The following is a 15133-nucleotide window of genomic DNA, read 5'->3' on the forward strand; positions in this document are numbered from 1 at the left end:
GGAGACGATGGCCTAGGAGGTTAGGATAAATAAAATGTTCTCTAGGAGCCAAGAATGTAAACACTGGAGGCAAACACTTGCAGCACCAAGGCCTCGGGAATGAGACATCCAAGGTTGCTGTTTGTTTCATGGTGGCGTGTGGTCTTCCACGTTTAATATGAGAGAGGGTCTTCTAGAGACCCCGGTGCTAAAATAAGCTTCCAGGCTCTTAGAGGGGGCCCGGGATACCCCATCTCTGGGTTTGACTGAAGTCTGAGGAGCCCTGGCCACCTGCTCTGACTCAGGACCTGACCATCCTGCTTCCTTCGGCTCTGCCCGTAAGGCTCACCTGCAGGTTGGCCCACTGGATCCTGCCAATGCAGCGAGGGGCGTTCCTCCAGGCCAGCTTGGTGGCAAAGATGAGCTCATCCCGTGTCAGCTGGTAGGTTCCTGTTGTTTCTATGTCCTTTGTTACGGCTTCCACCCTGGCCAGATGTTCCTCTATTTTTGCCCTAGGGAACAGGAAGCCATCAGGAAGATCAACAATAGCAGGACCTTACATGGGGATTAATTCAATCCCCAGAGATCAGTAACTGAATTTGGACACCAAAAGAGCAAACTGTCTCCCTTGGGACGCTGTCCCCTGTAGAGCTGGCTCTGTGACCCATTCTTACTAGGAGCCAGTTTCTAATCCTCTGCCATCTCCACCTTGAAGCTCTAAGTCCTGGTGGAACAAAATCACACTTTCACTTCTACGCTGGACCCAGCAAGTTGTCATCATTGTCATTGCCATTGCTGTCGTCATCATCATCACTGTCGTCTTGAGACAAGGTCTTGCTATGTAGCCCAGGCCAGCCTAGAACTTCTGGCCCTCCTCTCTCCACCTCCCAAATACCTGGGATTGCAGATGCATGCCACCACAAGTAAGTTAGTAGCGACTGTCGTGTTTACTCTGCAATCAAAGGTCTTTACCAGGCCCAAGAACACAAGCCTGGAAACAGAGAAATGAGGACGCAGACCCAGGTGGTCTCGCTGCCAATGCCAGGCTCCTAGCTGTGGATAGGACCTGTTTCACCTTCCACCCAAGGGAAAACTGCAGCCTCGAGGGTGCCTCAGAAAGCAAGGCAGGCCCAGACAAGACCTGAGGTCAGGACTCAGCCTGAAGAACCCTACAGCCCACCCAAAGGAGCCACACGCAGTGATTTAAGCATACTTCAAAAGTATTCCAAGGGAGAGGGACTTGGTCACAAAGACGGTGAAACACACGCACACCACAGTAACCTTGAGATTTCCAACTAGCACTGCCACAAGCTTTCGAAATGGCGACAAACAAAATTATTTAAAGAATGAACTTGTGATTAAAGGCAGCGGAGACTTGGAATGGAACAGCCTTTGGGGCTGGCAGAGGGTCTTAGCAACTCCTTTTTGATTACAGAAAGACTCAGAGACTCGGTGATGCTTGTCCCCAGAGATCCCTGTAAGGGGGACTTCTGGGTGAGATCGGTGTCCTTCATCATCAGAGGAAGATTCTAGAAATACCCCCCCCAACACACACTGTACCCAAGCATGAGAACAGCAGTCCCCATGGTAAGGAGATGCCATGTAAAGGGGAAAGACAAAACTCTTGGTGTTGTTTACCCAGGAGTGGCCCTGATTCCTTTGGAAGAGCTGTTTTGGCCTCTTCCGTCCTAATCTAAGGAGTGGACTGGCCCTGGGCAAAGCTGTCCTGGTCGTGTAATGAGCAGCGGAGCAGCTATGGTGGCCAGACGGGGAGCTAGCATCGATTTAATCAGTTGTTTACCGCACCCTCAAGAGGGAGACCCTTGCTTTCTGGATTCCCTGGCTCAGAACTCATGAAGCCACAGTCGGGTTTTATCCCTCTATACCCACTTGTAACTTTGAGAATATTTTCTGTCAGGAAGGGAGGGTGTGGCTCTCACACAGTTATAAATGATCTCAAAGCACATTAAGTCAGTTACAGGTTGGGTGGAAGTTTGGCTTGCAAAAGCAAGCTGAAAAACCCACTCCCACACAAAGTAATACCAAAGCCTCCAACATCCATGAGAATCACAACATGGGAAACACATAAGGACAATGACTTTTAAAAGAATATTTTAAATTTCATTTTTTTTATGTTTTTTAGTGGATTTTTGTTTTGTTCGTTTGGGTCAGGGTCTCACTCTTTTTGTTTTTTGTTTGTTGTTTTTCGAGACAGCGTTTCTCTGTGATTTTGGAGCCTGTCCTGGAACTAACTCTGTAGACCAGGCTGGTCTTGAACTCACAGAGATCCGCCTGCCTCTGCCTCCCGAGTGCTGGGATTATAGGCATGCCACCACCATCGCCCGGCAGGGTCTCACTCTTAAAATTAATTTTCATGTTTTCTCCCAATTCCCTGAGATATTTTTCCATTGTTTTGTTTTAAGATAGAGTCTCACTTAGTAGCCTTGGCTTAAAGTTTACTATGTAGACCAGGGTGACTTCAAACTCACAGAGATCCTCCTGCCTCTGCCTTCTGAGTGCTGGGATTAAAGCACATGCCACCAGACCCAGTGAAGTTTATTTTTAGCATTTTCTTTTATGATTTTTCTTCCTCTGTTCTTTTTTGTGTGTGGGACCAGGAACTGAACCTCACCAAACTAGGCTTGTTCTCCCTCTGACCGACATCCTCAGGCCCGGGCCCCAGCACTTCTATTTTGAGACAGGTTGCTGCCCAGGCTGTCACCTGACAGTCCTTGAGTCCTCCTGCAAGGACCTTGGTCTCCAGGGTAACCAGAATTACAGGCCTGCACTACCAGGCCCACCTCACAAATGGTGTGGTTTCTCAGGGTCATATTTCAGAGTTACTAGGAACGCTGTGGCATCCCTTGGTCCTGAAAAGGACTGGATGGCCACTCTGAGAAAGTCAGGGGACATTTGCATGTACAGCTATCTGAGTCCACTCTGCCTTCAGCGGCCGGTGTCCCTGCAACCGGGGGACAGGCTGTTGTTGATTTCTACTGGAGGCCAAGATATGGACTTGCGCACACCTTTAATCCCAGCACTCAGGAGGCAGAGGCAGGCGGATCTCTGTGAGTTCGAGGCCAGTTTGTTCTATAAGAGCTAGTTCCAGGACAGGCTCCAAAACGACAGAGAAACCCTGTCTTGAAAATACAAAAAAAAAAAAAAAAGGTTCTCTATTCTATGTTATCACATGGACCTGTCATCGTGGCACTCAGGACAATCATGGGCAGAGGCCCTTCTCCACTGTTTCATGAGATGCTGTGTCAAAATCACACAGCGAGGGACCAGAAGGATGTCTCAGTGGGTAAAGACACTTGTCACTATGTATGATGACCTCAGTTCAGTCCCAGGAACCCACATTGTGGAAGGAGATACCTGACTCCCACAGGCTACCCTCTGACTTTCAAAGACTTGGAGGCCCAGGTACCTCATTCTCCAACCAATAAATAAATACTTAAAAGTTAAATACATATGTACAACAATAACTAAGACTTCAGCTGCAGTTATTACAGCCAGCACAGTTTAGTTCTTTATAGCCTTTAATTCATTTAATCTTCATACAAACTCCTACAAAGTGGGTATATTTTAATAGATATTTTCAGTCAAGAAACCAAGGCCCGGAGAGAGGAAGAAACTTGCCCAGGCTTGAACCGGTGTAGGTGGCTGATAGGCCCCCAGCTCTTAACCATGTCACCCAGCCTCTCCTTGATCACAGGTGTATGCATTCGCAGCAAAATTGGCAACTGGCAATGAACAAATCTTTCTATTCCACCACCAAGCTGGGCCGTGCTTGGTGCTTGACACTTGTTTGTTAATGGAGTGGCTGGCTGACTGACTAGGAATGAAGGAGTCTGGGCATTGTACTCCCTGAAGCCTCCTGGAGTACGAAGATGAAAACACTCCAGGAGAGTGGCACCTCACCGAGCCATGTATCCTGGACTCTAGCTGGATTAGATGATGCCAGGGGTGTCTCTGGGAATCTTGCTCACATCTCTAGGAGGAGAAGCCTGACCACACAGTCTCTAAGCTTCCTTTTACTTGAGGACAAAAGGATCCATTCCAAGTCACTGTTTCATTGCCCCTAGGCTAGGGCACCGTTCTAACCGTGCGCAGACCTCATGGCTGTCTCATAATCCCCATTTTAGACACAGGGAAGTTGAGGCCCCGTGAACTCCCCAGGTCTCAGTGGTCTGTGGTGGAGCCAGAACCCTAGGTAGTTACACTCTCCCTACACTGTCAGTGCCTGGGCCTCCTCCAGGGTCTGCTCGGGGGCCTAGAACCTGGGAAGTCTGGAGACTGCAGAGTTCAGGAGTCAGTGTGGGACAGTTGAAGACAGGATAGCCCCAGGGAGGAGGGGGAAATGTCACCCTGACAGAAGCCAGACTTACTCTGTGAAGGAGCCATAATACTGGTTGATGAACTCAATGGCTTGAGGCAGAAGCTCCTCTAGCGAGGTGGGCTTGTCTCTGGGTCCTCTGGTCAAACTTTTGGGATTCATGATGGACCCCAAGCAAGACTTGGACCCACAGCTGAAATCCTAGGAAGAGAGACAGGGGTAAGTAGGCCTCCCTTTACTCCCTCCAACCCTGAGCCAGTTGCCTGGCCTTCCTCTGGCTGCTACACTCACGGTCACTCTGTGCGGGCATCCTCTCGTTGGGGGTCTACCAGCCTCGCTCCTCTTTCTTTTCCTGAGATCCAATGAGTACCAGCTGGTTTCTCTCTGTCCCTGTTCTTCAGTTAGCTAAAGACCCAGTACCAGCCCCAGAGAAAGCTCCATAGCTTTCTCCTAGAGGACTTCTTGTCTTCTTTTCTTTCTAAGAGACCCAGCTGGCTCCTGGGGGAACATAGGTACAGTGCCAGCCTAGAGAAAATGGATGAGTGGCGGAACATTCTAAAGTCAGGGAGGCACGGAAAGAAACGCCAGAAAGATGGACACCGAGTTGCTAACTATGGTGTTTCTCTGTTTTGCTTTGTTTGGGGGGTTTGGGTACTGTTGTTGGGTTTTTTTTGTTTATTTGTTTGTTTGTTTTGTTTTTGCTTTTTGAGACAGGGTTTCTCTATAGCTTTGGAACCTGTCCTGAAATTAGCTCTGTAGACCAGACTAGCCTTGAACTCACAGAGATCTGCCTGCCTCTGCCTCCTGAGTGCTGGGATTAAAGGTGTGCACCACCACCCAGATAGGTACTGTTTTTGAGACAAGATCTTAAACGGCCCAGGCTGGCCTCAGACTCACTACGTAGCAGGTCACCTTGAACTCTGAACTCCTTGCCTCTATCTCCCAAGTGCTGGGACTACAAGCACAGTTCCTGAGGGTTTGAGAATCATCCTACCTTCTTAGGCTTTCTGGTTCTTTCCCACTTTATGACCACAGCATGAATCCTTTTTTTCTTTCTCTCTCTTTGGTTTGGTTTCTGGGTTTTGTTTCTGTTGTTTTGAGACAAGGTCTCACTGTGTAGCTCTGGCTGTCCTAGAACACACTAAGTAGACTTGACTGGCCTCAAACTCAGACATCTGCTTGCCTCTTCCAAGTGCTGGAATTAAAGGCGTGCACCACCATACTCAGCTTCTTAGTGTGAATTCTCGAGTCAGAATAAGGAATGTGAAGACAGGAGGGAACCTTAAAAGATAATTAGTCCCCATTCATTGGCTGCTTGAACCACTGTCGCCTCCCTATCAAACAGCATTGGACCCTTCCTTCCAGTCACAGGGAGCTCACTGCTTCCCGTCAGTTCAGTCAGCTTTGGACAAGCCTAATAGAAAACTCTCGGACACTCTTGAACGCTAAGAAAACATTGGTTCCCGTAGCCTTTTGTCTGATCTCCTAAGTTATCTGCTGCCTAATCAGGTGCTGGACAGGAAACTGGCCTTATTGACTTCTGACTGTAATTTATGAAAACAGAGCTCCCAGCATCTTTTGTCTGAGAAGAAGGGTGCCTATTAAGTACAAGGGATATGTGATGGACCCCCAGAGGGCCCTTATGGTACCCTAGCTAGGACAAAGCTGGTCCTCCTCAGCCCCCAGACTTCTCACCGACGCAGCCTTGTGGTGAAGGGTGTCTCGCAGAATCTCTCCACTGCCCCAGTTTTTGATCTTCACATGCTGTGGGCAGGTCGATGGAGGCTCACGCAGCTTCTCCAGGGATGCCGGACCATTCTAAAATGGGTAAACATCCAGGGTTTTCCAAATACCTGAAACCCCAACGACCCATACAAGTGTCCCCTGCACCTCTATCCTCTGCTTGGGTGAGGGACGGAGCTCTGTGTGGGCACACAAAGCGGGGCACACAGACACAGGGCCAGTCCTCAGTCCTCCACCCTTCCCAGAAGTTGGCCCAGTGCCAGGTGAGCACTGCAGGTGGCTGGGCCAGAGCCAGGCTTCTGTCCTTCCCAAGGCCCAGCCAGTGCTGGCTCATAAGGGGAATTCAAGTTAGATGGGAAGGCCACTGCTGCAGCTGGGCCTGCCAAGGACTGAGTTGGGAGCTACAAAGTTAACAGATACCCACTGTCTCACTTCCCCTGGGACACCTTTCCCAGTCCGCATCTCTCTGCCACCTCCCTATAGTCCTAGAGTGGAAGGGCTTCAGAAAGATGGGATTCATGGCTGGAAGCGAGGGACTGATTCTAGAGGCTTAGTAGCTAAGTCTGAGATCATTCTAGAATGTCCCACCTTTAATTCCAGAGGTGGTCTTAAACCGCTGACACCCATATTGTCAGTCGTCCAGGAAGTTATCCGGTGCTAGTGCATCCTGGGGACTTCCTCTCCTGATTGTCAAGACCGTTCTGTTGTTCTCAGCCTCCTTGGCTCCCTCTGTACCCCAGGTCTGGGTTGCTCCACTCCCTAGAACTTCCCGCCCAGCCTCCAAAGGGTTGTGCAGCCTGAATCTCCCCAGGAGAAGGAAAAAGGACCTTCCCATACTCTATGATCAAACCACTGACCTGCGCTGTCCCAGTGAGGGGCTGCGGAGAGGCATTTTGGTGCCTGGCAGCTCTGTGAACCCTTGGGTCATCCTGTGTTGTCGGACTGTGAAAAGAAAGTTCTCATGAGAAGAGACAGAATCGGGGAGGGGGTCTTGGGAGGCCTCTGCGAATCCCTGTCTGGTAGGCAGAGCATGGGGGCTAGAGGTGGGAATGACCTCGATGGGATGGCTTCCCATCAAGGAGGACGAGGGAGCTAGTCTCAGAGAATCTTGTCACTACCTTCTCTCTTCATCTCTACTTTGACCACCCAAAGCTAAAACGGTCTGGGGGAATGAGCCAGACTGCTCAGACAGGACCACACAGAAGCTCTGGGGAAATGCCCGCTTAGAGAGCCAAGCGCAAATGCTCCAACAGTCCAGTCCTTTTAGGCCTTAGTTTAGGCATGGTCATGCGTGCCTGGGATCCCAGCATCTGGCCGATGGTGGCAGAAGGACCAGTCTCGATTACACTGAAAGTTCAAAGCCTCTCTGGGCTACATGAGAACTTTCTACAAAGCACATAAACAACCCCCAAACACTAACTTATTTACTCTGTATATCACACTGACTTCCAACTCATGGCACTCCATCCCCTGAGCCTCCTGAGTACTGAGAAGCCAGAGAGAAGTCACAGTGCCTGGTACTCCAAGTATTTATCTTGTAAAAAGTGAGAGGAACAAAAGCCAGGTATGGATGGCACATACGTGTGATCCCAATACCTAGAAAGTAGACACAGGAAGATCAGGAGTTCAAGGTTATCCTTAGCTACATAGGGAATTCAAAGCTAGCCTGTGCTATATAATGCCTATTTAAAAAATAAGATTAAAAATTAAAAAAAATAACTGGTGGGAACAAAGAAAATGTAAAGGAAAAAGGAGTCAGACACAGTGGCGCACGCCTTTAATCCCAGCACTTGGGAGGCAGAGGCAGGCGGATCTCAGAGTTTGAGGCCAGCCTGGTCTACAGAGTGAATTCCAGGACAGTCAAGGCTATACAGATAAACTCTGTCTGGAAAAACAAAAATAAATAAAGGAAGGAAGGAAAGAAGGAAGGGAGGAAGGGACAGGGAAGGGAGGGAGGGAGAGAGAGAGAGGAAGGGAGGAAGGGAGAGAGGGAGGAATAGTGGAGAAGCCATGTCTGCTGGTGAAGAAATTGCAGTCACATTTCTAGCAGAGTTGAAGATGAAGCTCTGGCACCAGAGAAGAACAAAACAAAATGGAAAAAACAAGACAGCTACTGACACGCTCAATCCCTCAACTACCCACACCCCACAGTTAGCTACAGTGCACTGCTATAATGGTTCTGTGATGTGGGATTCCCCTCTGTATGCTGTGAATACCATTGGTTAATAAAGAAGCTGTTTGGGGCCTGTGATAGGGCAGAGCAGAGCTAGGTGGGGAAAACTAAACTGAATGCTGGGAGAAAGAAGGTTGGAGTCAAGGGAGAAGCCATGTAGCCCCACCAGAGACAGACGCCAGAACTTTACCCGGTAAGCCACAGCCTCGTGGTAATACACAGATTAATGGAGATGGGTTAATTTAAGACACAAGTTAGCTAGAAATACGCTTAAGCTATTGGCCAAACAGTATGGCAAATAATATGGTTTCTGTGTGATTTTTTTTCGGGGCTGAGCAGCCGGGAACTAATAAGCGGTCTCTTACTACAGTTCTGTGTTGTTAGTAGTCAATGTTGGACATCTCTTCCTTTACCCAGTTTATAAATTAAGCTTCATCATTGATAAGAATGGGTAGGACAATAAGGGTACGCAGTCAGGGTTCATTACTGTGGTGGCCTCAGGCGTGCCTTGTGGTCCTAGAGTGTGTCCCCTCAGATGGAAAGGACAGCTGCAGCCATCATAAAGCAACTTACATCTGAACCAAGTTATACACCGACCCTGAAAAGGTCCTGTGTATGAGCTATAAAAAAAGTCTCTTGGCTTGGTGATACCTTGACATAGACCATTTGTGTGCGTCCTTATAAAATAAAAATTTAGTTGAGCATGGTAGCACATACTTGTGACCATAGAAGCATAGAAGCAGAGGCAGAGGGATTTCTTGTGCATTCCAAGTCAGACTAGGCTACATAGTAAGACCCTGTCTCAACAAACAAACAAACAAACAAACAAGCAAGCAAGCAAGCAAAAGAGCCAGGGTCTGACGAGATGGCTCAACGTTTACAAAAGCACTTGTTTGTCTTGCAGAGGACCTAAGGTTTGATTTCCAGCACCCACAAGGTGGCTCACGGCCATCTATAACTTTACTTCCAGGAGATCCAAAACCCTCTTCTGACTTACAAGAACACCAGGCATGCATGTGGTACACAAACATGCCTGTAGGCAAAACATCCATACATATAAAATAAATAAATCTAAAATAAAATGAAACAAAGAGCCCAAACTCCAGTTTTTGTTACCTCCCTGCTTAGTCATTTAGTAATAACCGACCTCCCGATCCCTCATCCCTGAGAGAGGTTTGACTGTCCAGGTCTACCTTCTACAGGAATCTTGTTGGGTCAGTTCAATGATAATCTTCTTTATCTTTGTCAATATCTCACCTTTGCCCTGCTGTGTTAGTGTGGAACCTTCTCTCTCCCTCCACTGCAAGTCTGCAGTGGTCCCTGTACTCACCTGAGTGACCGTCCTCAGTAAAGTCCTCCTGTGGTGTGTCATTAAGTATCACTAAAGTGGGGTGTCTGACTGATGTCTGGAAGAACCCCAGCACCCACGGGGGTGGGGGAATTGTTTAGCCTGGGTTATCCAGTGAGAGGCTAGCTCAAAAAACAAAACAAACACAAAACCACAAACAAATAACCCCTCCTTTAACCACCACCCAAAACTAAACAAACAAAATCACGAAACATTTCTTTCTTGGTTGCTGGAGACAGGGTTTCCTGTACCTCCGGCTGCCCTCGAACTCACTATTCAGCTGAACTCTTGCTTCTGCCTCCTGAGTGCTGGGATTACAGGCAGGTTCTGCTACACCCAGCTGAGCAATGTTTTCTTTGACAGGCTTCTCTGGTCTGGACTGGTATGCTTCACCAGAAAGAGAAAAGGAAGCCAAGATTTGCATTCCCACCACCCTCCTTTGACCCATCCTTCAGATCCAGCTGGGTGTCACTATTTGGAGACTAGAATTACATCAGAAACAACCGCTGGGCTACAATAATAGATGTGAAGACAACGCCACTGTCTACTTAAGTGCTTCAGAAGGTTTTAAACGCTGTCTGTAATCCACTGTTGAGATGAGCCACAGTTAGCCTGGCCCCAGGGTCCACGGCTGCATGCTTAGGTTGTGCCTAATGCCTCAGACTGGATATCTGCTGACCCTCTGGTGTCAGTCTGAGTGCATGCGTGTGATGCATGCGTGTGAATGAATGTGGGCTCCAGCAGTCCTGGAAGCACCTGGGGGAAAGGCCAGGAAAGGTTCACAACGATTAGCATAATGTGATAAACATTACATTTCGCTCTTTCCTTTTTAACTTTATGCATCTAGAAGGCATATATATGTGTGTGTATATACATATATATATATACACATAGATATGAGATTTTATCATTCTTCAAGTACGTTTATAATTAGGATTAAGGAGAAAAAGAGTAACCGTGAATAAACAGAGCTTTGCTCCAGTTCCTATGTCCAGCCATCAGTTAGCAGATTTATTCTGGCCATCTGCTAAAGGAGACCAAGGACCAGGTATCGGATGAGCGATTTAAGGCTCAGGATTCTTGGTTACAAATTACTGGGCTGTATATGGGCAAACCTGCAGACACTCCCAGGACCCACAGCCTGGCTGAGACCTGCCTGGCCCATTATAGGAATGAAGAATCCTTAAGGACTTGGAGGCAAAAGGAATCATGAGGATTCGCTCAGGTCCATAGAACCATCTGCAGTCATGGTGTGGCAAAACTCAGTGCTGAGGAGAGAGTACTAAATCCACAGCCGGCAGGGTCCCGACTGCTCCCAGTCAGCCCCACCTGTCTTGTGAGAGGGTGAATGTCTTATTGTAAAAGATCATCTTTGCCCTCTTCACGGTATTTGTCTAGAACACAGTAAGGAGATGGAGTGCAACAAGGTGGGGTGAGTGGTGTGTGTGTGTGTGTGTGTGTGTGTGTGTGTGTGTGTGTGGAAGAGCACTTGTTTAAATGCAGGTCAGTTCCAAGTATGGGAGTGGAGGGACGACAAAACACATTAAATAGTGGCACACGCCTGTAATCCCAGTATTTGGGAAGCCGAGGCAGAAGGATTTCCAGGTTTGATGTGAACCTATCAACTTAGCCAGAACCCGTCTCAAAGCGATGCAGATGTTCCTTGGTGCAGAAGCACTCACAGGGTGGCAGGCATATGCGCTCAGCCGGACCTCTCTTGCGTCCCAGAGGGGTCACCCGGGCTCCCAACGCCCTCGCTGCTCCCCAGGTCCCGCGCGCTGTACCTGGCTGGGCCCACCCGGCGGGCGACCTTCGGGCCGAAGATCCTGCGCAGGAAGCGGCAGAGCCGTGGCCGGGTGGCGTCGCACGCGCTGCTCAGCCCGTCGCGCATGGTTGGGCCACCGCGGCTCGCTCGCTCGCTCGCTCGCACTGTCCCTTTATCGCGGCGGAACACCGCAGCGCCCGCCCACCTCTCGCGGCTCGGCCTCTAGTGGCCCAGGACAACAAGCAGGGCGGCGCGAATTGCCTCGGTTTGTGTATTCCCTTAGCGGTGACAATAAGGATCGCGACCCAGACTCTCCGCTGCACCAGCATCTTCCTTTATTTTCTCTCCCCTAACGAAATTCACTCAAGAAGGCAATTCTTTTTTACGTTCGCTTTGTGGAGGCAGAAGATGAGGGACCAGAGAAATGAGGGTCCGCACAACAGCCCCAGGGCCATTTCTGCCTCTGCTTCACAAAACTCTCCCAGGAATCGTCCTGTCTTTTCTCCCTGTCCTTTATGATTCCAAAAAGGAAAAGAAAGAATGCCTAAGGTTGCGGGTGACTTCTGTGAAAAAAGTGGGGGCCCATCAGGCCCAAAGCATCCCTAGGGTCCTCTCAAGACCTCTGGACCCCACTATGTAGAAGGCACAGGACCACGATATTTTGTTCTGTTGGTAGGTTGTAATTTGGGAACAGGGAAGCCAGTAGGACCCAGGTGGAGTAGGGCTGCAGCCCTCAGGGACCCTCCTGGCCAAGATTTTGGCAAATGAAACCCAAGTCCAAATTACTTTCCGAGGAGAGTTTCGTTTTAGCATTCTGTAACGCAGTCACTAAGGCTTAGCTTAACTTTGCTCAGAATTCCCTGTGGTTCACCTAGATGATCTGACATTTCCCCTTTGTCTCTAAAGCACACACTGCACACGCATGGACACACCCTGCACACGTCTGAATCACTCGTTTACACAAAGCTGAAAGCCACCAGGAACAGGCTCTTGATTTGCATGGATCTGAAAAGTATGTTTTAAAATAAAAATAAATAACCGGCTCCTGCTGCTTTCAGACCAAAACTCCCTTTGTAGGCTGCTTCCTCTTCCAGGAACATCCTCTGGTCACCTTTCCTGGGCAGTCCCATTTCAGCTGGTCTCCCTCCTCCAGAAAGCCATCTGCCATGGCCCCTCCTGGCCCGACAGCTAGGCCATACCTTTAGAGGGCTCAGCACGTTCTCCTGTTACCCCTCCCTTCCCTGACCCCTCCAGCACACATAAAGCTCTCTAACATCTTGCTTTTCCAGGACTTTCCAAACTAGAGAGGAAGCCTTTGCCTCCCCGTTTCCTCCCTGACTGTGGCAATTAGATTTGTTTTTCTCTTTCTCAGTGTAGTACGTAGTAGGTCCTCAGGGAAAGAGCACAGAGGACTTGGCTCAAATCTCAGCTCCTTCACTTTCTAGAAACTGGCCTTGTTAGACAAGATAAAAACAGTTCACGCCTGGTTATTGACATAGTACCATGTACACTATAATTATCTGTGGCTGCTATGCAATTAATAAACGGCTCCGTTGATCCACTGATTAAACAGGAAGGTTCCGTCGGCATGTTAACCGGCAGCACGGTGCCAGGTGAGCAAGCTTCAAGTATAATTATTAACGGGATAAAACTCATCCAGGACCCAGAGCGCAGCAGCCAGGATAGTGATCATAACCCAGCCTGTCCAATTTGAATCCCTCCTTTGCCATTTGCCAACTACGAGATCTTAAGACGGTTTAAGCACCCTGGACTTTCTTGTTCTTTTCCCTAAAGGAGAAGATAGGCAGCCTTCCCCTTCCGGATTGTCAGAGGGGATGCCCTCTGTCTGGGCAGGGTCAAGCCTCAGTGTGGGAGCTACCAAAGACTTTGGAGCAGGGGCATGACTTGTTTGAAGTAGAGTTGGAGGGAAAGGTATGTGGGGGCAGATGAATTCTGGGAGGACAAAGGTCAGGGGTCGCAGGGACCAGGAAATGAGAAGGAGGAGATGAAGTCAGCACTCTCAGACTGAAGTGCTGTCAGGTGGCCTAGAGGCCAGCAATGTTGCTCATGGGCCCCTGAGCCCCAGGATTCCTGACAGCCTTGGTACGGTCGCCTCCAGTTCTCTCTGCCTTCTGCGCCTGGGGCGTCGGCCTCCTTTAATCCTACCAGGACAACTGTCTTCCTACAAGTGAGGAGATGGAGGTTTGGAGGCTAAAGGACTTGACGAAAGACACAGGGCTATGAAGTAGCAAAGCTATTCCTTCCTTTCTGCTTAAGTTCCCTTTCTAAATCTGGTAGCACAGGGACAGGGAAATTTAGGGTTGCCCTGCATACTGCCTCCAGGGGGCGCTGCCCACTGTAGTCCTGCAAAACCTGAGCCAGTTACAGACTGAGGCTTGGATATGACTCTGTCGCAACATTTGCAGAAGTCATCTTTCAGCTTGATCAAGTCCCAACCTATGGCTGTGGACCCCTGGCGTTCTCTAGAATTCTCCTAGCCTGTGCATCTAAACTAGTTCAGTTCTAAAATGCATCATTAGCAGTCATGCAACCTAGTCTTTCCTGCCAGGGCCTCATTTGCAGAATGAGACCACAGCGAAGGACCCCATGGAGGTCAAGGTCAAAGTGTGTAGGTACAGCACTGTGTAGTCCTGGTGATGAAAAAGCTTCAGTAAATGGTGACAAACCCTTCTGTTTATCAAGCGCCTGTGGCACACAGAGATGTTTCAACAAGCCTTGAGTACACCTTACTTCATCCCCAGCTTGCTATCAGGTAGGTCACACTGCAGACCTGCCTGAGACTCAAATAGGTGGACTTGCCCAAAGTCACAAGGTCACTGAGGACAGCACAGGGCCATTTTGACACCCTTCTGTAGTCTAATAGTCAAAATATCTAACAACTGGTGGCACGCATGTCCTGGCCAATCAGGACATCACCAGAGCTGACTACTAGGCTCTCCAGCCTCCATTTTCACAAATTCTTCCCTCCTTCTTCCTCCAGAGAGTCCAAACTCCCTTGGGTGCAGCAACAGCCCTAGGCCTTCCTTCTTCACACCCTAGCTGCACAGACGCAAGCAGAGAATTACGAGCAGTGCCCTGGAGACCAGGCTCTCTGAGGCTGGGAGTAGAGAGAGGCAGCAGGGGCAAGGAAACCCCAGGCAGGTGGAGGTGGAGATTGCTTACCTGGGAACGGCCCTTGGGGTTTTCCCCACATTGTTGTTAATGTCCTTTTCCTCCTTCAAGTCACCTTGGTGGGATTTGGCTCTGAACAGAAATTTCCAGGGGCAGGCCATGTCTGTGACTTTACCCTTGTTTCAACTCCGAGATGATCTCTGTGGGACTGAGGAAGGGGAGGGAGGCTGTGAGGCGGGGTTGAAAAAAAGCGCTTAATGAACACAGGTGCCAGTGTCCCAGAGAATGGAGACCAAGTCCAGCTAAGTCTTGCCTTGGGCCACCTTCCCCACGCTCGCACTCTGGGGGTCGGTGGTTGAAACCCTGTGGGACAGACTCCTGTTTTGCAAAGACATATAACAAGTCAAAGGAACAACACTGGATGCCACATAGCCACCTACCAAAGGAAGCGTCCACAGTCCTCTTGAGAAAACTCAGTGGCTCAAGGGAGAGCTATCCTTGGCCTCAAGCAAGGTGGACAGGAGCTGGGGATCACTGAAGCGAGGTGTTCACACCCGCCTGACCCTTCTTGCTTCCTGTTGATGAGAAGAGCCAACAGTCATCAATAGTAACCTTCCCGCTAGACCTGCACTTTGGGCTGGCGCTCTGATCCTCGCC

The 15133-nt window shown here is 49.3% G+C and overlaps 1 protein-coding gene across 1 annotated transcript in view; it reads right to left on the reverse strand.

The window, feature by feature from the left end:
• Positions 1-14637, reverse strand: part of Nos2 (nitric oxide synthase 2) — a 34860-nt gene extending 20223 nt beyond the window's left edge. The window contains exons 1-5 of the mRNA XM_038325380.1: positions 14528-14637; positions 6916-7000; positions 6011-6133; positions 4368-4516; positions 329-491 (exon numbers count right to left, since the gene is read on the reverse strand). Of these exons, the coding sequence (XP_038181308.1) occupies positions 329-491; positions 4368-4516; positions 6011-6133; positions 6916-7000; positions 14528-14637 (630 nt within the window). The remainder of the gene's footprint in view (positions 1-328; positions 492-4367; positions 4517-6010; positions 6134-6915; positions 7001-14527) is intronic.
• Positions 14638-15133: the final 496 nt, after the last annotated feature.

Source organism: Arvicola amphibius, chromosome 4 (assembly GCF_903992535.2).
Source record: "Arvicola amphibius chromosome 4, mArvAmp1.2, whole genome shotgun sequence".
Taxonomy (NCBI): Eukaryota; Metazoa; Chordata; class Mammalia; order Rodentia; family Cricetidae; genus Arvicola; species Arvicola amphibius.